The sequence below is a fragment of the Zootermopsis nevadensis genome, unplaced genomic scaffold, assembly GCF_977971745.1.
Source record: "Zootermopsis nevadensis isolate Lab colony 2312 unplaced genomic scaffold, Znev_1.0 Znev_ptg000022l, whole genome shotgun sequence".
NCBI classification, from domain to species: domain Eukaryota; kingdom Metazoa; phylum Arthropoda; class Insecta; order Blattodea; family Termopsidae; genus Zootermopsis; species Zootermopsis nevadensis.
The window spans coordinates 6830299-6855059 of NW_028259154.1; the positions used below are offsets into that span (position 1 = coordinate 6830299).

The window sequence follows — 24761 nt, forward strand, 5'->3', positions numbered from 1 at the left end:
AAGTTGAAGGGAAATGTTTTCAATTATTATAAACATGTACATTAGTTTTAGATATTCATTTCTTCAAAGTAGCACTTTTGTCCGATTAATAGTATTTAATTTACAGGCATAAGTAATGTATTGTCATAAAACGAGTTTTCATCTCTGAATAGGAGACAATTCTGTATCAAATAACATCGGCATGTATCGACCACAGAGTTCGTCGGGAATCATCGTAACATCAAAGCTGTGTGTGAATATATTCAATTCAAAGTTATTTACAGACAGACTAGAATTTTGATGGTTGTTTGAAGACGTCTTATCTTATATATGTTTTATATTAATATCATTCCCTCAAAATTTCGTATAAACGTTAGAATACATACAGTATTTAGTGGCACAGAACGCTAAAAACAAACTATTATTTCATTCGTACATTACAGGTAATAAAGGCACTGACTTAAATGATCGTTTAAAAAGTTGAAAGGAAATGTTTCCAATTATTCTAAACGTGTACATTAGGGTAAGATTCTCTATGGTTTAAAGTAGCACTTTCGTCCCATTAATTTTATTCAAGCTACAAGCAGAATTAATGTGTTGTCATATTACGCGTTTTCAGCTCTGAATTGCACTCAATTCTGAATCAACGAACTTCGGTGTGAAGGGACCACATATTATGTCGGGTATTATCGCAGCATCAAACATGAGTGTGAATATTTACGTTGCGTTGTTATAAACAGACACACTTGTGGTTTGTTGGTTGTTTGAAGATGTCTTATCATTTACATGTTTCATATGAAAAACACAATTCGTTTGTAGTATTCATAATTGATGTAACTCGAACATCTTCATTCCCTCAAAATTATGTATAAACGTTAGAATACGTACAGTATTTAGTGGCAAACATCGCTAAAATCAAACTATTATTTCACCCATTCTTTACAGGTAATATAAAAACTGCCTTAATTGATCGTTCAAAAAGTTGAAAAGGAAATGTTTCCAATTATTATAAACATGTGCATTAAGGTTAGATACTCTTTGGTTTAAAGTAGTACTTTCGTCCGATTAATATTATTCAAGCTACAAGTAGAATTAATGTGTCGTCAAATTACGCGTATTCAGCTCTGAATTACACTCAATTCTGTATCAACGAACATCAGCGTCCAGGTACTACATATTATGTCGGGTATTAACGCAGCAACAAAGATGTGTGTGAATATAGACGATGCGTTGTTATAAACAGACAGACTTGAGGTTTGATGGTTGTTTGAAGATATCTTATCATATACATGTATCATATGAAAAACACAATTCTTTTGAAGGATTCGATGATTGATGTAATTCGAACATCTTCATTCCTTAAAATTACGTATAAACGTTAGAATACTTACAGTATTTAGTGGCACAGAACGCTAAACACAAACTATTATATCACCCGTACTTTACAGGTAATAAAAACACTGACTTAAATGATCGTTTACAAAATTGAAAGGAAATGTTTCCAATTATTCTAAACATGTACATTAGGGTAAAATACTCTTTGGTTTAAAGTATCACTTTCGTCCGATTAATATTATTCAAGCTACAAGCACATTAATGTTTTGTTACATTACGCGTTTTCAGCTCTGAATTGCACACAATTTTGTATCAACGAACATCGGCGTGCAGGGACCACATATTATGTCGGTTATTATCGCAGCAACAAAGATGTATGTGAATATATACGATGCGTTGTTATAAACAGACAGACTTGAGGTTTGATGGTTTTTTGAAGACGTCTTATCATATGCATGTTTCATGATGCCACTCCATTGACTGCCTTTTTGTCTCTGACTCAAAGTGGTGTATCCAGGTTTCGTCACCTGTAATAATCCCGGACAGAAAGACCTCTCCCTCAGCATCAAAACGCTCCAACAATTCAGAAGAAATCGTTTTCCTTTGAATCCTGTGGTCTGCTGTGAGACTTCGTGGAACCCATCTTGCGCACACCTTCGAATATGCGAGAGCCTGGATAATTGCAATCACACTTCCATTGCTGACTGAAAGCTGTTGGTCCAATTGTCGATTTGTGATGCGCCGAACCTCACGAATAATGGCATCCGCGCGGTTCAACATGTCTGGAGTGGTGGCTGTGGCAGGACGCCCAGAGCGCGGCAGATCACGGAGCTCGGTTTCTTCACTTCCTGAAGCTTTAACTCTCTTAGCCCAGCGACCAACGGTGCTCCTATCGACTGCACAGCTTCCATACACAGCACACAAACGTTTATGAATGTTCACCACCGTTTCTTTTTCAGCAACAAGGAATTCAATTACAGCTCGTTGCTTGTAACGAGAGTCGTTCACAGACGCCATTTTAACAGTTCACTACAGCTCCGCTATCGGTTGGAATCATTTGAAACTCCGTACACGACCGCGGGAAACATCAAATCTCAAGCATGTAAAAGTACACTTTTCTATCTTCATTATTGGCTGAGAAAAAAAATGTGGGGCATTACTTAATGAGCGACCCTCGTATAAACAGAGATACTTGAGGTTTGATGATTGTTTGAAGATGTTTTATCATATACATGTTTCATATGAAAAACACAATTCGTTTGAAGTATTCATGATTGATGAAATTCGAACATTTTCATTCCCTCAAAATTACGTATAAACGTTAGAATACATACAGTATTTAGTGGCACAGAACGCTAAAATCGAAATATTATTTCACCCGTACTTTACAGGTAATAAATACACTGACAGAATTGATGGTATAAATTTGAATTGAAATGTTTCCTATTATTATAAACATGTACATCAGGGTAAGATTCTTTTTGGTTTAAAGTTGCAATTTCGTCCAATTAATATTATTCAAGCTACAAGCAGAATTAATGTGTCGTCATATTACGAGCTTTCAGCTCTGAATTGCACACAATTCTGTATCAACGAACATCGGCGTGAAGGGACCACATGTTATGTCTGGTATTATCGCAGCAACAAAGATGTGTGTGAATATATACGATGCGTTGTTATAAACAGACAGACTTGAGGTTTGATGGTTGTTTGAAGATGTCTTATCATATACATGTTTCATATGAAAAACTAAATTCGTTTGAAGTATTCAAGAATGATGAACTCGAACATCTTCAATCTCTCAAAATTACATACAAACGTTAAATTAAATACAGTATTTAGTGGCACAGAACGCTAAAATCGAAATATTATTTCACCCGTGATCGTTCAAAAAATTGAAAGGAAATGTTTCCAATTTTTATAAACATGTACATTTGGGTAAGATACTCTTTGGTTTAAAGTAGCACTTTCGTCCGATTAATATTATTCAAGCTACAAGCAGAATTAATGTGTTGTCATATTACGCCTTTTCAGCTCTGAATTGTACACAATTCTGTATCAACGAACATCGGCGTGCAGGGACCACATATTATGTCGGGTATTAGCGCGGCAACAAAGATTTGTGTGAATATATACGAAGCGTTGTTATAAAGAGACACACTTCAGGTTTGATGGTAGTTTGAAGATGTCTTATCATATACATGTTTCATATGAAAAACAAAATTCGTTTGAAGTATTCAAGAATGATGTAATTAGAACATCTTCATTCTATCAAAATTACGTACAAACGTAGGAATACATATAGTATTTAGTGGCACAGAATAACTATACACTTTCACTGCATTCCAATGATGTGTTCACACCCTCAACCATAAGCAAAGCCTCAGGTAGGAGGCAGTCATCAGTCAGAAATTCAAAACAACAAAATACCAACTGTAAACGGTTCCCATAAAAGCACTGAAGCCAAGTGCATGAACTTGTCCAACTTACAAGAAAAGGGGTGACAAAGTTCCAGGATAAAGAGGTGTCCAAGATGTAGGGTATTGTGGATTCGTAAAATTATAGGATATTCGCCGGTACCAATTAAAAGTGTCCAATATAGAGGGGTGTCCAGGATATAGGGGTGTCCAACTATAGAGGTTTTTACTCCATTAGTATTACAGAGACATAATCTTTACTAGATATTGTAGCGCTGCAACTAAAACCTGCGTGTCCGAAGACTGAAAGTTGATTTTCTTCCGGTTTTCCTTTTTTTAATGAATTACCACACTTGTCAGTTTGTTTTTGGATTTCTTTCTTCTTTGCAACTATTGAATTAAAAGTAGATCTTGCTAATCCAAGGCGTTTAGCAATGTCGATTCTTTTTTCAAATGGATCTTCTCCAATTCTTCTATGATTTTTATCAGGCTGTTTACCCACGCATCATATGCTGTGGAATTCGAAGGAGCCAGTATGTACTGCATGTAGGAAATACTGTTTTAACCCTTTAACGCCCAGTGGTAACTGTGTGTGCCACCTGTTCTAATAATCAGTAACCCCGCATTTTTCCCATAGAGTTGAAGGATCGAGTACTCTGAAGACCTTCGGTAAATGGAGTTGAAGTGTGTGGATTGGATTAATCTGGCTCGTGGTAGGGACCGGGGATGGATGTTGTGATCACGGTAATGATGCTTCGGCTTCTACAAAAGGCCGAGAATGTATTGACTACTTGAGGGCACTGTTAGTTTATCAAGGCCTATACTTCGTGGGCTTCATGTTTCTGCCATCTCAGAAGTTGTGCCACAAGATATTACGCACAATTTAAAGAAAATCATTCGGCTCACAGGTTTTTGAGGGACAGGCAGATGCACACTTCCACAATACCATAATTCTTTATTTAGGAAGTAGGTAAAGTATGCAAGAACGGTCTGTTTGTGGTTGTACGTTAGGACTCGCCTTACGTGCCTAATCATTTACCACATGATGTGATATTGTGGTCACATTTGATGAGGATATTCCTGCACCTCTCCGTGACTCACACTCTAGCCGACGGAGGGACTCATCAATCCGCCCTACCACTCTGGTGTAACTTGATGACGAGCCAAATTGCTATTCTTTACATCCACACAGCTTAATGAACATGGCAAATGACATAACATGACCTGTGAGAATGTGTAAGCGATCAAATAAAAACTCATATTTATCATTAAAACGAAGAAGAATTCATTGTATTCAGTGACTTACTTTATGAATATCTGAGTTGCGTGTGGAGAATCGTAAGACTTCGATAGCAATATTCCTCACGGAAAGAACGCCTTGCTCTTACAGAAAACTTGTTCGGAATATGAGCTGAAATAACAGCTGGTCTGTGTTCCTCTTGGCTCTTAACGCAGGAACCACACCTATGACTCGGGAATCCATTCAGTCTGACATGACGTGGAAACGTGGAACAGAAAGGGATTCTTAGGAAATGTGTACGTCTCTTTTCTCTCTACGTTGATAATTTTAGATCTTGTCTCTTTCAAATGTCTGCGTCCTTTCCCTCTTATGTTCTATTTCCTCAATATTTTCTTTTCTTTTCTTCTTCTTTTTTTGTCTTCCTGTCTATCCTATGTTTCGTGTAATATTGGAATGGATTCACTCTTGGTTGACAGGCAGGAAGTTCCCTTTAACCGTACAGCCTCATTTAATTTTAGTAAAAATAACTCAAGGCAGTGGTGTCCAAATTGTTTGGCTCATTTGGCCACAAGGGCTATTTTGTATCCAATTTTATATAAAAGCTGTCCCGCTACACGCCATGTAGTCACTTGGGGGGAGCGGCTATTGCTCCTGCTCATTCTTAACCTCGGCAGTTGTTCGGAGTGCGGCTGTTCTTTCTTGCATTGGTCCATTTTTGGGTTCCGCTTTCACGTATTTATCACACAGATTCTGTAACGAACAACTATTTCATGAGCAACCCATTGTTTGCAGTTTTAGTCGTTAATGTTGTTTCGCTCCGCATGAAAAAGACGGTTGTATTAACAATAAGACGCGGAAAAGTTATTGAAAATTGAAATTCCTGAGCTTGTGCTTGGTATCCAATGCAGAAAATTATCAAACCTTGCATCCCTATCGGGTTCAGTTGTTCTACAAGTGCATGTGTGTAACCATTCCGTGTAAACTTCCTTCAAACACTCTTGTTTAATGCAGTTTCATCTTCGGTGCCAAAAGAACCTTCTGGTTTGAGACATTTAGATTGTTCACATGATAAACATTTTTACATGGGCTATATACCTAGTCTGCTCGCTGTTTGGGTTTCATATTGCATGTTTTTTTCCTCCTATGTTAACACGAAATATTCTCTCAAACTTTCATGAGGAATTTCTGTGGGTGTATCAGTTCTCTGTATAACCGAATCTATGATTAATTTGACAATTTTTATATGTTTTAAGAGATGATCTTTGGTTCAAACAAGTGAGAAAACGATCAGTTTTATATTTAACCCGCGATAGTCTTGCATGCCTAGTGTGGTAATCGGTGATGACAACCTTTGATGCTACCTCTACGTTAATTACTATTACCATAAGTTAAATGTATATTTACCTAATGTATGTTTTGTTGTTACAGCCCAGGTCCCAGTGGAATTGCGAGTGGAAATGCTACCACTCAAGGTAAGTACGTCATTTTTACATTCAGATCTTCTTGAAATTCTTTTGTTTCGCCTTTAGAGTCCAGCATCTGAGATTTGGGGCGCATCCTCTACAGTTACCTTTCTCAGCACACTCTGCAAGATTGATACCAACATGACAATCATATATTACTCAAGCAAACGCAGTATCAAATATCTTTATCAATAACAGATTTTATTACACAAAAATTGAACATCTGAACTTGTCTGCAACAGAAAGCCTAATTTAACAGCATTTTCAATGAACTACCGTGGCATTTCAACAAACTGTCAAAGCATCTACATTCATAACCTTGTGAACTTTGAGTTGATAAGAAAGGGTGACTGTGGACCCACGTGTGGAAAACTTTCAGAATCTCTAATATCAGATAAGGGAAACATCGCACTAAAAGGAATACCTATAGGTGGAGCTGCATTCTTAATCTCTGCAGTAGATGAAGGCAAATGGTCACTGTCTCACCTGCAAAGTTGCACAGAGGAGACTCTGCAAGTCGTTGTACTGCGCTCGGTCACTGTGGCTCTGAATGTGTTTCCATCTGCAGCACCTGTTGCAGTCGCTCCAGAATAACCATTTGTGGTCTTCTGTACAGTTACATAGCAGTCTCGTGGAGAGTTCTTCACCATTTCCATCAAAGCTTCATAAGCTACTGATCGCAGATTAGCCTGTGCATAAGCGATGCACAGACAATACTTTTTTTTCCATGTTAGTTACTCTTAATCCATGCCACATTATGAAATATTCCATTAAGTAGCTGTACTGCAAGGAAATAAGGAAAGAAGATGACGTTCCAGGAATTAAAGCGAGAAGCCGAGAATAGGGACAACTGGAGAGCTCTTGTTGGGCAGAGCAATGGACCTGTCGTAAGACAGAACACTTAATAATAATAATACTGCATAAAAGCCTTAACCCAACTCTCCTGGTCCTAAAACAGTGTACAAAGTCTCTTGAATCTACACCTTATGCTATGAAAACTATTCCCTAGACAGAATATAATTACGTATTACTTGGATGAGGGCGATGTCATCAACACTGTCAATGATATTTTGAGGGAAGAACGTATTACCATTTCAACGCGCAAGAATACGCCATTAATTTAAATAAGAAATTTTGACTGACAGTACAGAATGGCCCACACTGTTAAAGATGTCAATGATTTCCAGTCATAAGGTTAAACATTAATGCAAAAAGAAATGGTACATCTATTTAGTAAGATTTTATAGAGAGTATGATGTTGAGTAAAATAATGAACAAGTGACATGCTCCAGAAATAAACGTGTGCAAAACCACCCTAAGTCACAAGCATGCCTACTTGTAAAGTTATGTTCCCACTTACATCCGCAAGCTAATATCTTACTTCCAACAACAAACCCAGGACCTACCTGTGCTCCGTCTGGCCTGTCTGTTGTTTTCAGTAGTCTCTGCACAATAAACTCAAAGTATTTTGATAAGCAGTATGTGTCTGGCTGTACCTGATGCTTATTTCTTTCTGCCTGTCCATAGCTTGCCTCTGCCAAGCCAGTAAACGCCCAACACACATTTACCGCAACTCTGGGTTCTGAATTCAGTCCAGCGACTAGAATGTCCAGAAGTGGTTCCAAATGAGTCCCACTGATGGCTGTCTCGGGGATAATCTCGCACAAGACCAAACGTCCAAGCTACCTCACCACAACACTAATGTCGTACATAGCCTCTATTAGTGTTGGCACTGAATCTTTTACAATAGGTTTCTGGGTCCGTTTATAAAATCCATCAAGAGTTGAGCCTGAAAAGAACCACCGAAGTTCAGTACACTCCATAAGTGCCATATAAATGCATGTAATTAGAATTATATGGATATGCTTTAAGAATCGAGGAGGGAGACTGTTGGAAGACTGAGAAGGGATGGATTGCATTTAGATGCATATTAGGGAAGCAGTATGTCTCTGGCCATGCCTGACGCTCAATTCTTTGTGCCTGCACATAGCTTGAATCTGCCAAGCATGTAAAGGCCCAACATACATTCGCTGCAACTCTGGGTTCTGACTGCAGTCCGGCGACTACACTGTCTAGAAGTGGTTTCAAATATGTGTGCCAGTCCAGGTTCGTAGTTCGATTCCCGACCGGGCTGAACCCTGAGATGAGGGGTAAACCAAGCTTTGGCGTGTTAAACTGATTTATATAAATGAAGAAGGTGTAATTGGATGATATTTGGTGCGCCTTGCTTCATGTAAATTTGATTAATCCATTAATAGTGGCCTATTAAACATATTGAATTGAAAGAATGCGGCCACACACAGTCGCTTGGGGGTCTCCCTCCTTGACATTCCCTCCGGAGGGAGCCAGGCGTAAACAAAAAGCCAGACATAAGCAAAGAATACTTAAGCCACCCCAGACTTGGAATGCACCCCTTCCAGATTATAGGGTGATGACTGTTTTACGACCATCGCATTACTGTGACGGGTCAATTGAATTTGAACACAGCTTATAGGCGCGTTTCCGCCGTTGTGGAGGAACGAATCAGATCGCCGCATTTAAGCCAAATTGAATAACATATCACGTAATGCAAGGAGTTTTTAAAGGGCGACTGTATTTGCGGAAGCACTCAATCTCTTGGCACTCTCAAGTTTTAATCCTCCCACCAAGAAGACACGTTTCTATGAAACGCAACAGCTGAATCATCGAGCCGCCTACTAGAAGTGTAATTAGGTATATATTCGTCTCTTTGTATCTCAAGAAACAATAAAGGTACGCTTGTCCGTAATATCACAGCGACATGAGAGAAGAGAATTCGCTCAATCCGTTCTAAAGCTGCCTCACCATCTGCTCCATGTATATTTATTCTCTGGGTGTCCAAGGCTCTTACTCGCCGACAATCTCTTACCATCGTCAAAAATTCCCTTCAATATTTCCACACATACCCCACGAAAATATAGGCTGGTCTCCCAGGCTACGAAAACAAACAAACAGTGAGCGGCAGTGTGACGTGTGGTAGAACCAAAGGGACGGTTACATATGTCCCATTAATGGCTGCATCGGGGATAATCTCGCACAGGACCAAACGTCCAAGCTGCTGTATCCCTCACCACAACACTAGTGTCATGCATAGCCTGTATTAGTGTCGGCACTAAATCTTTTACAAGTGGTTTCAAGATACGTTTATACAATCCATCAAGAATCGATCCTGAAAAGAACCACTGATGTTCAGTACACGCCATAAGTGCCATATAAATGCCTGTAATTAGAATTACACGGAAATGCTTTAAGAATCAAGGAGGGAGACTGTTGGAAGACTGAGAATGGATGGATTACATTTAGATACATATTAGGGAAGCAGGTAAATTTATTTATTTATTTATTTATGGTTTATTTGATTACACTTGCAGAAGCTTAGATTATACAGAATGAAATTTTATAATAATTAATGAAATATGAAGGATATAGATAGAAGCAGAGTCATGCCCTAATTTACTGTACTACTAGTATTTGCCGAGACAAACTGAGCAAAACCACAAACTTCAAGTCAAAACAGCTGGTCTCTGGACTACGAATTGCTTACTTTCACCTTCTAAACTAAAACAGATATGTAATGGTTTTAATGTTCATTCATTAAAATAGTTTAGTCTGCCAGTCCATATGCAACTCAAGAATGGGTGAACAGATTTTTAAGAAGTCTGACAATGGGTAGTGCTACTAAAATTTGTAGACACATTTCAATTTCAATCAAAATCAGAAACAACAAGCTCTTTCCACCTACATTTGTGTCTGCATTTCAAAATGATTGGGTGAGGAATCCACAGCAGGGGAATATCCTAGCCATTTACAGGAATCAAATATCACACTCTGGTAAGTGCAACAGAACTATTACGCTACGCGTATATCATCTAACTTGTATTGCCTACTGACTTTCCCAGCTGCATTGGTTATATAGCATCACAAGAGAAATGTTATGCTTTTCGGGTAACAACTGTCAGATAGAAGCAAGCAAGTATACGATACAATTTGAGTGCATAGTAATTTATGTACATTTAAGTAAAATTTATATTTCAGCATGTACAATTGTCATTTATGAATTAAGTACTGTTAATGGCACCTGCACCTTGTCATGGTGGTGGGGCTCGAGTACCTCTGTGACCCCAAGAGCTACTGGTAGGCCCTCCCTGGCCAGATTGGTCGAGGGGGAGAGGTCAGACTAAGACAGGTACCCTGATCCTCCAGGTTGGGGTTGGTCGCAAGGCTAACAACCTTGCACCGTAAAAAGGAAGATGTCTCGAAACCTCGGACAGACGGACCGAATGGAAGAGGAGAATTGAGGAGACTATGGACCGAATGCGGACCAGAGAGTCATAGAAGAAGAAGTGATAGAAGAGGTTTTTAGTCACTGGCCCCATTGGGAAAATTATTCTTGGCCCAAGGAAAGATAAAGGTTGGACCACCATATTCTATGCCTTACAAATACATCTTACCAAAAACCATGAGGGCAGCATCCCTGAACCTCCAATCAGCACTTTTGTTGTTGTCTTTGACAAAGGGGAGAACAAATGGCACAATATTATCTTCGCAGCATGTAGCCAGCCAGATGTCGTATTGAGTGAAAATGACATTGTGGAATCCGTCAAAAACATATAAGATCCCATATAGAACCCTGAAGAGACGCTTTGAATCTGAGAATTTCGTGAAAGGGTCTCCTGGTCCTGCAGGTTCGTTTTATATTTTTATGTCATAAATTTCTTTGCTGAGATTACTTGATAAAGGTTAGTTCCAATGTTATTTCAGTTTCACGTTGAACTTACGACAATTTCAGGTTGCCTTAGAAGAGAGCAAGAAAAAGCTCTAGTAAAATATATACAGCGTCTAGAGGAAGCTGGTTTTTCCACCAACAACCAAATCTCTCTGACAGCTAGCTTACAGTTTTGCTGAGAAAAATTGCATTCCTCATCGGTTTAACAGACAAGGCTTGCTGGTTATGACTGGATGCAGCTGTTTTTGAAACGTCATCCTGAACTTAGAGTGAGGAAAGCACAAGGTGTGTCTATCACACGTGGGTTAGGCATGAAGTAGACAACTACTTTACACTGCTTTTACAGATTTGCCAGGAAAACGGTTTCCTAGCAAACCCCAGTAAGATCCACAATATGGACGAACGTGGCCTGCAAATGAATAATGAACCGGGCAAAGACGTTGCTACCAAAGGCAGTCGAAATGTTTATCATGTAACATCCGGCGAAAAAGATGAAATTCTCAGTCTGATTGACTGTTGTAATGCCGAGGGAAAATTCCTGCCGCCTTACTGCATTTTTAAAGGAAAGAAGAAAAAGAATGAATTCGAAGATGGAATGCCACCTGGTTCCCACGTGACAAAGAATGAAACATCTGCGTACGTGAACACAGCCGTGTTACTGGACTGGCTGAAAAACCATTTCATACCAAGGAAGGAACCAGGAAAAGTTTTGCTCATCTTAGATGGTCACAGGTCACAATGTTCTAACGTTAATGTTCTTGACTTCTCTGCAGAGAATAATGTCATATTATTGTGCCTTCCAGATCACAACGCATTATTCGTAACCTTTAGACAACTGAATACAGAGCAACCCAGGTCGAAAAATAACACGACTCCAGTTTGGTAGATTATTAAGTACAGCATGGAATCATGCTGCAACAGTTGGAAATGGTAGTGCAGGATTTTTAGCTTGCGGAATTTACCCGTACGATCCACAGAAAAGTCCAGGTCATGCGTTCGCCATATCCGATCGTGCTGCGGACGGAACCGATCCAACTGCAACAGAAGGAAGCGCTGGAAATGTCATTGATGAGGAGACAGCTGTAAACCAGCGGTCTGTTGCGTCCACTAGAACTAATTCCGCTGACAGTCGAAACACATCTTCCAGAAAATCAGCCCTATTCCACTGGTGAAGAAACCGAAACAAACAGGTCGCAAGAAAGAGAGGACTGAAATATTAACAGCAGCGGAACGACGAAGACATGAAGGAGAACCGTCAAAGAGCAGAAGTCAAAAAAATGAGAAAGGGCCACCAAAACACAAAAATCAGATAAATAAACCAGTGAAACAACAGAAAAGAAAGAGGAGACTTCCTCTGCTGATGAGTTCTTGCATAAAAGCGACAGCGACGACAGTCTGGATGATGATGATGATTTCTGTGTTGTTTGTAATGGGTACTTTTACGCAAAGAACGGCCCTAAATGTGACTGGATTCAGTGTGTCAGCTGTGGCAAATGGCTGCATGAAGACTGTAGTTCTGACAATTTGCGTTGTACCAAGTGTTACATGTCTGATCTCTTTGCAAGCAGAGGCATCTTCCCCATACAGTTGGGGGAATATGCCAGTTGTGCAAGGTTCTGTTCCAGGAATTGTTTTGCCTCTTTATATATCTCATTTTTAATTGTAATTATTGACTTGAATACAAAAAGGATTGAAAAATATCGTGTCAATTTTTGGTACTTCTTACTCACCCCATTTTCTAGCTATCCCCGCGAAATGCCTTAACTATTGCGTCTTCCCCGGAGTCACTATGCAGTCATCCTTTAATGTTATAGAGCTGTAGTTGATCTTCTTTATGAACAGTTTAGCTGTTCTCTGTCATTTATTCACATGTGTTAGGGCGAATTGGTTGCAGCTGTCACGCATATTTATTGCGTAGAATTGGCAGGGTCTCCGGCGTCCTCTTCAAAAGTGCCATGCTGATACGAAGTATGTAGTTTACTGCCTGTGTAAGGATCGAAATGTGTCACGTATTCCTTGCCCTCCCCCCCTCCCGCCCAGCTGCTTCTGTTTTGAAAAATGCTTTAAGATGTTGGTGTAACTAGCGAGAAGGATTTATTTCGTATGACATTCTTTCTCTTAAATGTTGTTTTCCTTCCTATTTATTTAATACATGGGAAATGACGTATAAACGCCCAACTTCGTGTGCAAATAGTCACCAGAACATCTATTTTCTGGTTCAGCTGTCTTCGGGCGGTTTTGGGCGTGTCGTAAATTGTAATTGAAGACAATGTATGCCTGCCTTCATTGTGTTCTTCGCAGAGCAGTGATATGCTTCACAAGTAAGACGCGAGCTTTGTGGCAACAGACGTCAAGAATCAAAGACTACAACACACATTATGAACTGCAACAGTAACTGTTGCAGGTCACCTGAATTCAGAACTGTTACATGAATAATGAACTAATTGTATCCTTGCAAAGGATTTAACTTAATGTATAATTTGCACCTAAATAACTTTAAACTATAAATTGTATCGTATTTGTTAATTTTGGGTCTGTCTGAAAGATTCGGACATTTGGTGGTCGAGTGGCCTGGTTTAACGCTTCGTAAGTCGCCATGTAGCTACATTTTACATTCCATTGTATATAAACAGCAAGTTTGGAATGTCATTTTCTTTCCGATGTCACTGGTTGATCACGTCCACGAGCCTTAGTCATTGTTGTCAGAGTGGTTATTGACGTAAATACGTCTTTTTTTTATTTGTAGTGTTCTGTCTGACGACAGGTCCATATGAACAGGATCCTTCCATCCTTTTCTCGGACTGGGACCTGTTCATATACGATCTTGGCAGATGATCCAGAAGTAGTTTGCCATTGCCTTCTTCTGTGTGAGTGTGAATGGAGTAATTGTTGGGATGCCATGGAGAAACCGGGGAAGCCCCCAGAGGAAAACTCCGTGATGCCTAGACCACGGCCTTACCCAACACAAGTTATAAAGGGTAATTCGGCAAAAACAGCGTAACAAAGATGTGTAAGATCCACATCAACAATGTGTAAATATGGACTGACAATGGTGAGTTTTTATATGACCTCCTGCGTGCATAACAATGCAAGAAAAAGTATTCGAATTTCTAACACATGCCCTCAACAATATTAGCTGAGCATGCCGTAAGGCTCATTTCTCCTTTCTTATGCATGCTGTATAATTGCCTGAATGAACCGTATTGCACTAAATTCCCTTACCTAAGAAACTAATTGTTACGTCATTTGTTTACTCGGCATTGTTGTGTTACATTACTGCCGTCAACAATCCGCTTTCGTTATTGTGGAAAGAGCTGAGCTGTGAATCGGTTGTAGAAGTGCGTCGTAGACAAGATAATTTTGTGCTGGTAAAAACTTTTAGAATATCACAATTACGTACCTTATATAAGAATTATTGAAAAATCTGTGATACTGCCCTCCACTCTCTCCATTTTAATTTTGATTCAGTTGATCATTGCCGGTGGACATCGTGGTCTCTTACAATCCAACAAAGTTTGAGGTTAGGGATTCCTATTTATTATTGTTATTGTTCATCACATTTAATATTTTCATCTGCATTTGTGAACTCGTGTAAGAGAATTAGGCTTGTCTTCTTTTGACGTAAATACGTCTATACGGAAGGGTCATTCGGCAAAAAAGCGTAACGAAGATGTGTAAGATCTATATCAACAATGTGCAAATATGGACCGACAACAATGCCAGCTTTTATATGAACTCCTGCGTGCATTGGTAGGTTACCTAAGAAACTAATTGTTACGTCGTCTGTTTACTCGGCATTATTGTGTTACATTACTGCCGTCAACAATCCTATTTCGTTATTGTGGAAAGAGCTGAGCTGTGAATCGGTTGTAGAAGTGCGTCGTAGACTAGATAATTTTGTGCTGGTAAAAACGTTTTAGAATATCACAAGTAATACTTATCTTATATAAGAATTATTACATTACATTTCATTACATTACAGAGACGTATTTACGTCAGATTCTCCGGAACCGTGGTTCCACTGTCAATTTTTAACGTAAATACGTCTATAAGGAAGAGTCATTCGGAAAAAAAGTGGAACGAAAAAGTGTAACAAGTGTACCTAGGGAACACTTTACTCGGAATTGTTGTTACCTAGGAAACATCTGTTTATTCGGCATTATTGTTACCTAGGAAACTTCATCTGTTTACTCGGGATTATTGTTACCTAGGAAACGTCATCTGTTTACTCATCATTGTTGTTACCTAGGAAACGTAATCTGTTTACTAAGCATTGTTGTTACCTAGGAAACTTCATCTGTTTACTCGGGATTATTGTTACCTAGGAAACGTCATCTGTTTACTCAGCATTGTTGTTACCTAGGAAACGTCATCTGTTTACTAAGCATTGTTGTTACCTAGGAAACGTCACCTGTTTACTCGGCATTATTGTTACCTAGGAAACTTCATCTGTTTACTAGGGATTATTGTTACCTAGGAAACGTCATCTGTTTACTCAGCATTGTTGTTACCTAGGAAACGTCATCTATTTACTAAGCATTGTTGTTACCTAGGAAACGTCATTGTTTACTCGGCATTATTGTTACCTAGGAAACGTCGCCTGTTTACTCGGCATTATTGTTACCTAGGAAACGTCACCTCTTTACTCGGCATTATTGTTACCTAGAAAACTTCATCTGTTTACTCCGCATTATTGTTACCTATGAAACGTTACATTACCTTGCATTACATTACATTACAGCCACGGTGGTCTAGCGGTTAGAATGCTGGCCTTGTAATCCTGGGGTCTCGGGTTCGATTCCCGGCGGTGCCCGAATTTATAACTTGTATTGGGCAAGGCCGTGGTCTAGGCAACACGGAGTTTTCCTCCGTGGCATCCCAACAATTACTTCGTACTCCATACACACAGAAGAAGGCAATGGCAAACCACTTCTGGATCATCTGTCAAGAACGTATATGAACAGGTCCCAGTCCGAGAAAAGGATGGAAGGATCCTGTTCATATGGACCTGTCGTCAGACAGAACACTAAATAAATAAATAAATACATTACATTACATTCAGCTACCTCAGACCCATCTTAAGCGTAACTAATTCAAGTTGATTAAGCAATGTCTTAATCAAACTTTACTCAATTGTAAAGCATGTATAAAGGAAATATTTAGAATAAATCCAATATATAAACTTCCTTTCCGTATAGACGTATTTAAGTCAAATTCTCCGGAACCGTGGTTCCACTGTCAACTTTTAATCTCTTATTACATATAAGTTAACAATGTTGAGTGAAGACATGACATATAAAAATATAAATGACTGTTATTACTGTCGGTTTTATTGTAAGTTTTCTTTAATTAAATGCACATTCCTGGGAGGTGGGCTATCAGCTTCATGCTCTGGCTAATTTACTCCAGGAGAAGGAACCATGGTATCCATTGAATAGCAGAGAACTACAAGGCTAATGGAAGCAATTGTAGTGTTAAGTAATTACGTGCAATGAATTTTTCTAGTTTAGGAGGGTAGTTGCCATGGTTTATACTAGCATAGCGTTGGAAGTTTGAATAGACATTAATTGTATCAGATTCTTTCATGTCACTATAATATTCCATCATTTTTCATGTTCTGTTCTTGTCAAGGCTTAGTTAAAATGATAATTTTTTATAAGGATACCATTTTCTGCAAGAATTGTCACTTCAAAATGTTCTGAATTAATTGCTGAAAAACTTGTTTCTATGTAAAAAAAACTTGTTTCTCTCTCTTTCCGTAATCGATATGCGTCCGCAGTCTCCAGGAATGACCTCGCCCACTCAAGGTCAAACTATGGAAGAGAGTGAGTTGTCCCAGCTAGAGAAGGAAAATTCTATTCTAAGGGTAAAGTGTTGTTTTTTGTGAAGTCACTTGCTTTTTATGTGCAGTTAGTTTACCAGGTAATATAACAACTTAAAAGAAATATGAAAACATCATAACTTTATGGCCGATGACCAGACGCATAAAACTTCATTAAACACGCACAGTATTGTTTTACAGACTGAAATTCTAAGTAGTCGTGTATTCGAGGTGCGATCGGAAAGTTTAAAGACTGTGTCAATAGCGGGCGAACCGGATGTAGTACGAGCTTCTGCCTTTAGGGGGTGCGGCCTACATTCATAGTGAATCAGTGTGCCAGCCGGCATCATCGAATTAGCATTTGTTTCTTAGTTACGGGCGTTTTGGTAGTGCATTACACCGACCCTCCTGCGATTTCGGAATGGCGTGTGCACCAAATTTTGCCAAAGATTCACCAAAACGGCTACGGAAACCTATGAAATGCTAAAGCAAGCATTAGGGGAGTCCGCAATGGGTCGTGCACAAACTTTTGTGTGGCATTCACGTTTTAAAAATGGCCGAACCTCTGTCGATGATGACGAGCGTTCTGGACGACCGTCTTTGAGCACAACGCCCGAAAATGTTACGAAGATTCGGCAGGTCATTCACGAAGATCGACGTCGTACCATCAACGACTTGTGCGACATTGTTGGGATAGGCTGAGACCTGTCAGCTGATTCTAAAGGAAGAACTCCACATGCGACGCATCATGACAACGCGCCAGCGCACACCGCCCTCAAAGTTCGGCAGTTTTTGTGCCTCAAACACCATGGCCGTCATCCCGCACCCTCCTTATTCGCCGTGTGACTTCTTCCTCTTCCCAAAGATGAAAATTCAGCTAAAGGGAAGGAGATTTGAGACGATAGAAGAGATTCAGGCAGAATCGCAGATGGTGCTTGACAGGCTGACAAAGAAAGATTTCCAGGGATGCTTCCAGGCTTGGCAGCGGTGCTGGGATCGTTGTGTTCACTCCCAGGGGAACTACTTCGAGGGTGATGGATGAATTTAATACCTGAGATAAGTGTGCGGGTTTTTATAGGCGCAGTTTAGAAACTTTCCGATCGCACCTCGTATGTGACACAAAACATCACAAAATAAATTCATCCACTGTCCGTTTCATTTTATTATTATCTCTTGTCTGCGAATGGGCCAGATCTTAGCCAGTTTGTAAATTTTAGTGATCTGCTATGGGACATGATCATAGCAACATTGTTTTTTAGAAAGTTTGTTATAATTACAGTGTTTACTGATACCCTTTCCCCAACACAACCAAAATATTTTAGATTTAATCTAAGACATTATAATGGGATCATTGTTTATTGTTGTCAGTCATTAAAATAATAGAAAGTTTGTTTGTGTTAGGCGAAACTTGAGTCAATGAGGAAAGAGGCTTCTGAGTACGAGAGTTTGCTGGAACAGGCAAACGCAGTTCTCATAGCCATGCGTGCAGAAGAAGAAAAACTGAAGCGACGAATACGAGAGCCGAAGAATGTAAGTTAAAAGTATTATTGAATATTCTGAAGTCCGTGCTTTATCGCCACATTTATTGTTCCCGTGGTGTCTGAAGCATGAATGTTTCTTCCTGTGTTAAATTTTCTTGTTTCCTAGCGTTAAATAATGTCCCCTTCACTATCTTGGACAGGCAAATGCTGGGAATCCTTCACTCCATGTTCTCAAATATGATGTTGTTAAGAGAATTTGTGTGTTCTGGTACTGTACAGATTGGAATGTGTTTGCTGTCTCAGTATGACATTTGTCTTATTCATAATTCTTAAAACTGTACATTTTATAAGATTTGCAATTATTAGTATATCAATCACTCAAATCCAGATGTGTCTGATAGTTTTTGTGATATTCAGCTCCTACTGGCAAATCCAAAGTGCCAAAGAGCCTGAAATTCAGATCAAGGTATAATGCATTTCAAAGACGTTGGTCTACTTAAACGCTACAAATGAATTGGTTTCTAACAAGCAATTGATTGTGTTCAGGAAAGAATGCGTATTACGTGTCAGAATGTTTTGAGTTTATTTTTCATATAATTAATTCCTGCTTTGCAAGACAAATGAAATACCCAGTTTTTTGTCTGTATTATATAATCTATAAAAATATCTCTAAAGCCATAATTTTCTAGGAAGCAGTGAACTTAAAATTATGACCAGCAAACACTTCTTGCAACCCGAGGAGTCTTGTCATTGGTTTATTCAGAGTAATTTATTTACATTTACTGTACTGACTGCAGGTTGAAGCGTGTTGTACGCCAGATGATGAAGACAGTTCTACTGAAGAAGAAGAGGCTGTGGGTGAAATAGATTATGATTCAATTATTATTGCAGTGGATAAAAAGTGTCAGGAGTTTCTAAAGGAGGAATAAAATGAAGGATATGGAAGATAAATTGAAAAAGGTTGAGGAAGATTTGTCTTAAAGCCTGCAGGGAATTAAAACTTTTGTGAAGTGGACAAAGTATATTGTCCGAGAAATTTAACAGTTCAGCACTTATGTAAAGAAGAAAGATTCACGTATTTTTAGTTCTGTGTTGACAAAATTCAGAACCATTATTTATCTCATGTTTCTGTATTTAGGATAATGAGAGACAACTTTTGTTTCCATGTTTGTTTGAAACATAACTTTGTTTTTATTACTTGTGTTCATAAAATTAGTTGGAATTAATTCTTTATTTAAAATACAAATTGTATTAAGAAAATTTACTGTCATGTGGGAATAAATTTCATTGTTCAGTATAAAAGATAAATAAGAATATGACCTTAATGTGTCAGTGAACTACTTGCCCACATTGACCAGAGGTGTGATCCACTCTCCCGTTTTCAACAACAGTCGAATGGGGGAGGAGTTTCCAGTTCTATGTGTCCCTGGTCCTCTTGGCTTACGCCCCTGAATATGGGTGTAACACCCTCTCACAGAAAACAAACTCGAGGACACAGGAGTATAAAATTATAAACAAAACCATTTACTTTCTTAATACAGGTTAACAAAGTCGAAACATCATTACAATACATACGTGTCACACAGGGTCGTTAATTACACTACTTCTAACAAAAGACACCAACAAACAAAAGATATAAGAAAAAAAACGACGACTCGGCTCTACTCTCGGTAACAACTCCTATTCATCTCTCCAGCCTTGACCACTCCCAGGGGCCAGGGAAAACACCAAAGACGGTGGTTGCCCCGTCCACAAACACAACAAAATCAATACCAATTCGGACGGGCAACCGAAATGCCAAAACAACACCAACAGCCAAATAAAAACCGAGAGAACGTTACCTAGCGGATCCACAGCGCAAACTCTAGTCGCCGTTCGTGTGCTGGCGAGAAGAGGTCTCTCCGAATCACCCCCCCCCCCTTCTAAGCCGACAAAACCTCCCCACACACATGCGCACCCACCTCGAAGTTTTCTCCGTCAAATCTCCAGAGCCGAATGTACTCGTCTCACCGTAGAGGAACAAACTATCTGTATCATAATTTATGCAAGAGCTCACAACCACCCTTGCCCTTAGGACACGCTGTCAATAACTAACTAACTAACTAGATGGCTTACCGAACCTGAAGGTTCATCACCGAATTAACCAAAGCCCTCCACCGGACCCTGTCCTGGGCCAACAAAATCCAGTTTCCTTCAACTCCTATCTCCCATAGATCCCGCCTGAGATTATCCTCCCATCTACGTCTAGGTCTCCCCAGCGGTCTCTTCCCTTCAGGTTTCCCAACCAGTACCCGGTGCACACCTCTTGTCCCATCCATGCGCGCTACATGTCCCGCCCATCTCACTCTTCTCGACTTAATCACCCTCACAATACTGGGGGAGCAGTACAGATTTTTAAGCTCGTCCTTGTGCAGTTTTCTCCACGCCCCATCGTCTTCCCTCTTAGGCCCAAATATCCTCCTCAACACCCGATTCTCAAACACTTGCAATCTGTGTTCCTCCCTCTGAGTGAGAGACCATGTTTCGCACCAATACAAAACAACAGGCAAGATTATTGTTTCGTATACTTTAATTTTCAGGTTCTTAGAAATCAGACGGGAAGACAAAATATTTTGGACTGAGAAGTAGCAAGCATTTCCGGAATTTAGTCTCCTCCTAACTTCCTCACAAGTATCATTTTGATTTGTTATTGTTGTTCCCAAATATTTGAACTTTGTAACCCTTTCAAAGGATTTATTAGCCACCCTAAGATAATTTTGCCCGCCTGTCTTCTGATGACGAGATACTAACATGTACTTAGTTTTTTTCTGAATTTACTTCCAGCCCCACCTGTCTACTAGCCTCTAGTAAAACTTCTGCGTTCCTCTTTATTGTATTTATATCGTCCCCCAATAAATTAACATCATCAGCATATGCCAATAGCTGACGTGTCCCATTCAATTGCAAACCCTCCTGCTTACATTGGACCTTCCTGATGGCGTATTCTAGCGCAAAGTTAAAGAGCAAGGGAGACAAAGCATCTCCTTGTTTTAGACCGTTCTTGATGAGGAATGTCTCAGATACATATTTACCTACTCGAATTTTGCTACAGGTTTCATTTAAGCACATTTTTATTAGACCCACTAGCTTCTTTGGTATACCAAATTCAATAAGAATATTATATAGCACTTCTCTCTTCACAGAGTCATAGGCTTTTTTGAAAATAACTGATGTACGGTCCCACCGAACTCCCATTTTTTCTCTAGTATCTGACGAATGCAAAAGATCTGATCAATCGTTGATCTGTTTCGTCTGAACCCACACTGATGATCCCCAATAATTTCATTCGCATATGGGGTTAATCTTGCCAAAAGAATGTTTGATAGAATTTTGTATGAGGTTGATAGCAGCGATATTCCTCGGTAATTACCACACTCAGTCTTGTCCCCCTTCTTATGAATAGGAATAATTATGGATTCCTTCCATTGTTGTGGCATCTCTTCCTTATCCCAAATTAACTGAATAAGCTTATGGATCCTCATATGCAACCCTTTGCCACCTGCTTTAATTAATTCGGCCGGAATCTGATCAATTCCTGGAGATTTATAACTTTTCAACTTCCCAATGGCTAGTTCCACTTCATCTAAGCTAGGTTCTGGCACCAACAGTTCAGCTGTATGTATTTTAATCTGTCTAATATCACCAGTCTCATGAACATTTAAGAGCTCGCTAAAGAAATGTTTCCACCTATTCACAATTTTTATTGGATCTGCAAGCAAATTGCCACTATCATCCTTTACCAAATTGGTCTGGGGTTGATATCCTTTCTTAAAGTTATTAATGCCTCTGTACAGGTCTCTGATGTTTTTTCCTTATTATTTGTCTCAAGTTCAGCAATTTTGCCCTTCAGGTATTCCCTTTTCTTAGTCCTAAAGGTTCTACTAACCTCACGTCTCACGTTACATAGATTATCCGCATTTGTTTTGTTTGGGTTCTGCAACCATTGCAATTTTGTTTGCTTCCTTCGATCTATTAATTTTGAACATTCTTCATCAAACCACGGTTTATTTTGCTTTCTCCTGTAGTATCCTAGTTTCTCTTTTGCTGAAATTTTGATGCAGTTTCTGACATTTTCCCACTCCCTGTTGATGTCCACACTTTCATTATCCTCATTTGTCTCTAAAATTTGAAACCTATTCGAAATTTCAACTTGATATTGTTCCTTTGCCTCTCCCTCACTTATTTTTTTCAAATCAAATCTTTCTGTGTCAAAATTTTGTTTAGTTCGTCTACTTACTGAAAGCCGCTCCCTCACTTTTGCTACCACCAGATAATGATCAGTGTCGCAATCTGCTCCTCTGAATGATCTCACATCAATTACATTTGTCTGCCTTCTCTTATCTACTAAAACATGATCTATTTGATTGTGTGTTCTGCCATCTGGGGAAGTCCAAGTGTATTTATGAACATCACGGTGTGGAAATTTTGTACTTTTTACAATTAAATCTTTTGACGTAGCAAAGGTTACTGCTCTAACACCGTGATCATTACTAAGTGCATGGAGACTCTCGCTGCCTATTGTGGGTTTGAAGATATCCTCCCTCCCAATTTTTGCATTGAAATCTCCTAGCAGAATTTTCATGTGATACTTGCCAAATGTATCAAATACTGATTCCAATTCTTCATAAAAGCTATCCTTGATATCATCGCTTTTGTCTTCAGTTGGGGCATGAACATTAAGGACAATGATGTCGCACCAACGTCCTTCCAAAATTACGTAAGACAACCTGTCACTAACAAATTCTACTCTCTTAACTGCTGACCTAATTCTGCTATGAACAAAAAAACCCGTCCCTAGCTGATGATTGTCATTCCCCTTTCCATAGAAAAATGTAAAATTGTCCACTGGGATCGTGCCCTCCCCCTCCCATCGCACTTCCTGCACTGCCACTAAGTCTAACTTATAATTCCCTAATTCCCTACACACTGATTTCAGTGCCCCAGCCCTATAGAGGCTCCTAATGTTCCAAGTACCAAATCTCATGTCCTTTTTCAATTGCCGTGGTCGTGCCAAAGAGTCCGTCCTGATCCGAGGCTTGGTTGATTTTTTCGTAACACATATTTTTTTAAAGGTGAAAGGTTGTTAGCCCTACACCCAACCCCCAACCTGGAGGGCCAGGGTATCACTCTTAGTCTAGCGCATCTCCTTAGACCTGTCCGGCTTGGGTGACCCTACCATGAGCCGAAGCTCAGGCCGGCATAGCCCTAAGGGTCATATGAGCACGCAAGCCTCCTCACCCGGCAGATTGCCTCCGACAAGGTGGTGATACCTTCGAGAAGGGGACACGCTGTCAATATGAGACATAACTAATTTTACAAATAAGAGCCAGTGTGACATCCCAGGACTCAGAAAGGCACCAGGTGTCCACGCCAGACTGTTCTGGCTTCACTATAGCCATGACATGAACGGAAGCTTTCACGACAACTGAGTATATTGAATTCTTCTAGGGCTATCAGCTGAGTCACGTGGTTTAATGGAGAAAACACCAACGTTCTGAGAACCGTCTCCTACAACTTCAGTACCCTGAGGACAAGGACAAAGATGGTTCTTCAGACGCTGGTGTTTTCTCCATTAAACTGCCTGATATGGCTGGTAGCCGGAGAAGAATTCATTATACAACCATGACATTTTCCGTCAAATGTGTTGCTACTCTGTCAGTATCTTTTGCTACTGACATCAGAGCTTAGTGTTGCACTTCCCCCAATTATTCATATGTCTCACCCCTTTCTTACCTCTTTTGTGACAGGCAAGGGCCATCATGAAGTAACATCAATAAGGGAGTTAACAGGAGATACGTTTCCTTGCTTTAGTCTGACACAACTTCGTCGTTTCTTCACGTGTTTTATTTTCCGAAATTCTAATTATTTTCGGCTAATAGAGAGAGAGTCTAGCAAGGAAGTTGGTATAGAAGTAAACGCTGAAAAGTAAGTAGGTCTGAAGATCTGTGTAGAATACCAGTGCGGGATTTTCCATGCACGCACCCATTACATCATTGGTAACAAAATAGAACAAGTTCTGACACGTTCTTTCGCTGTGATACTGACTTTTTGCTCTCTTATGAAAAGGTGGGGCGGACATACAAGAACCTTTAGCAGAATAAACGTGGTCCGACGTTGTGATGGAAACTTGAAACTCAAAACACATCGTGTCACCATTGCAGAGATCGAATTGCAGCCCGATTTCGAGCCCAGGTCAATTAAAAGGCGTTTCTGGTGGAAAAAGTAGCACTGGAACCTGTCTT

At 39.6% G+C, this 24761-nt stretch overlaps 1 protein-coding gene and 1 pseudogene across 2 annotated transcripts; one reads left to right on the forward strand and one right to left on the reverse strand.

Annotated features, from left to right (window-relative positions):
• Positions 1 to 4978: 4978 nt before the first annotated feature.
• Positions 4979 to 7168, reverse strand: LOC147872976 (importin subunit beta pseudogene; annotated as a pseudogene). The gene is made up of 3 exons (XR_015536594.1): positions 6921 to 7168; positions 6376 to 6556; positions 4979 to 5721 (listed from the first exon to the last, which is right to left on the reverse strand). The product of XR_015536594.1 is annotated as an importin subunit beta pseudogene (transcript).
• Positions 7169 to 14983: 7815 nt separating this feature from the next.
• LOC110837741 (uncharacterized) lies at positions 14984 to 19805 on the forward strand. Its single transcript, XM_087353413.1, has 4 exons — positions 14984 to 15083; positions 16958 to 17044; positions 18401 to 18529; positions 19278 to 19805. The coding sequence occupies exons 2-4, from the start codon at positions 16967 to 16969 to the stop codon at positions 19407 to 19409; spliced, it is 339 nt and encodes a 112-aa protein (XP_087209539.1). The 5' UTR covers positions 14984 to 15083; positions 16958 to 16966; the 3' UTR covers positions 19410 to 19805.
• The last annotated feature ends 4956 nt before the right edge of the window (positions 19806 to 24761 follow it).

Bases quoted from the DNA above. Each gene is read 5' to 3' on its own strand.
- LOC110837741 (XM_087353413.1), top strand. From the start codon at position 16,967: ATGACCTCGCCCACTCAAGGTCAAACTATGGAAGAGAGTGAGTTGTCC. The intron at 17,045-18,400 runs GTAAAGTGTTGT...TGTTTGTGTTAG, and splicing joins AGGAAAATTCTATTCTAAGG to GCGAAACTTGAGTCAATGAG. The intron at 18,530-19,277 runs GTAAGTTAAAAG...TACTGACTGCAG, and splicing joins GAATACGAGAGCCGAAGAAT to GTTGAAGCGTGTTGTACGCC.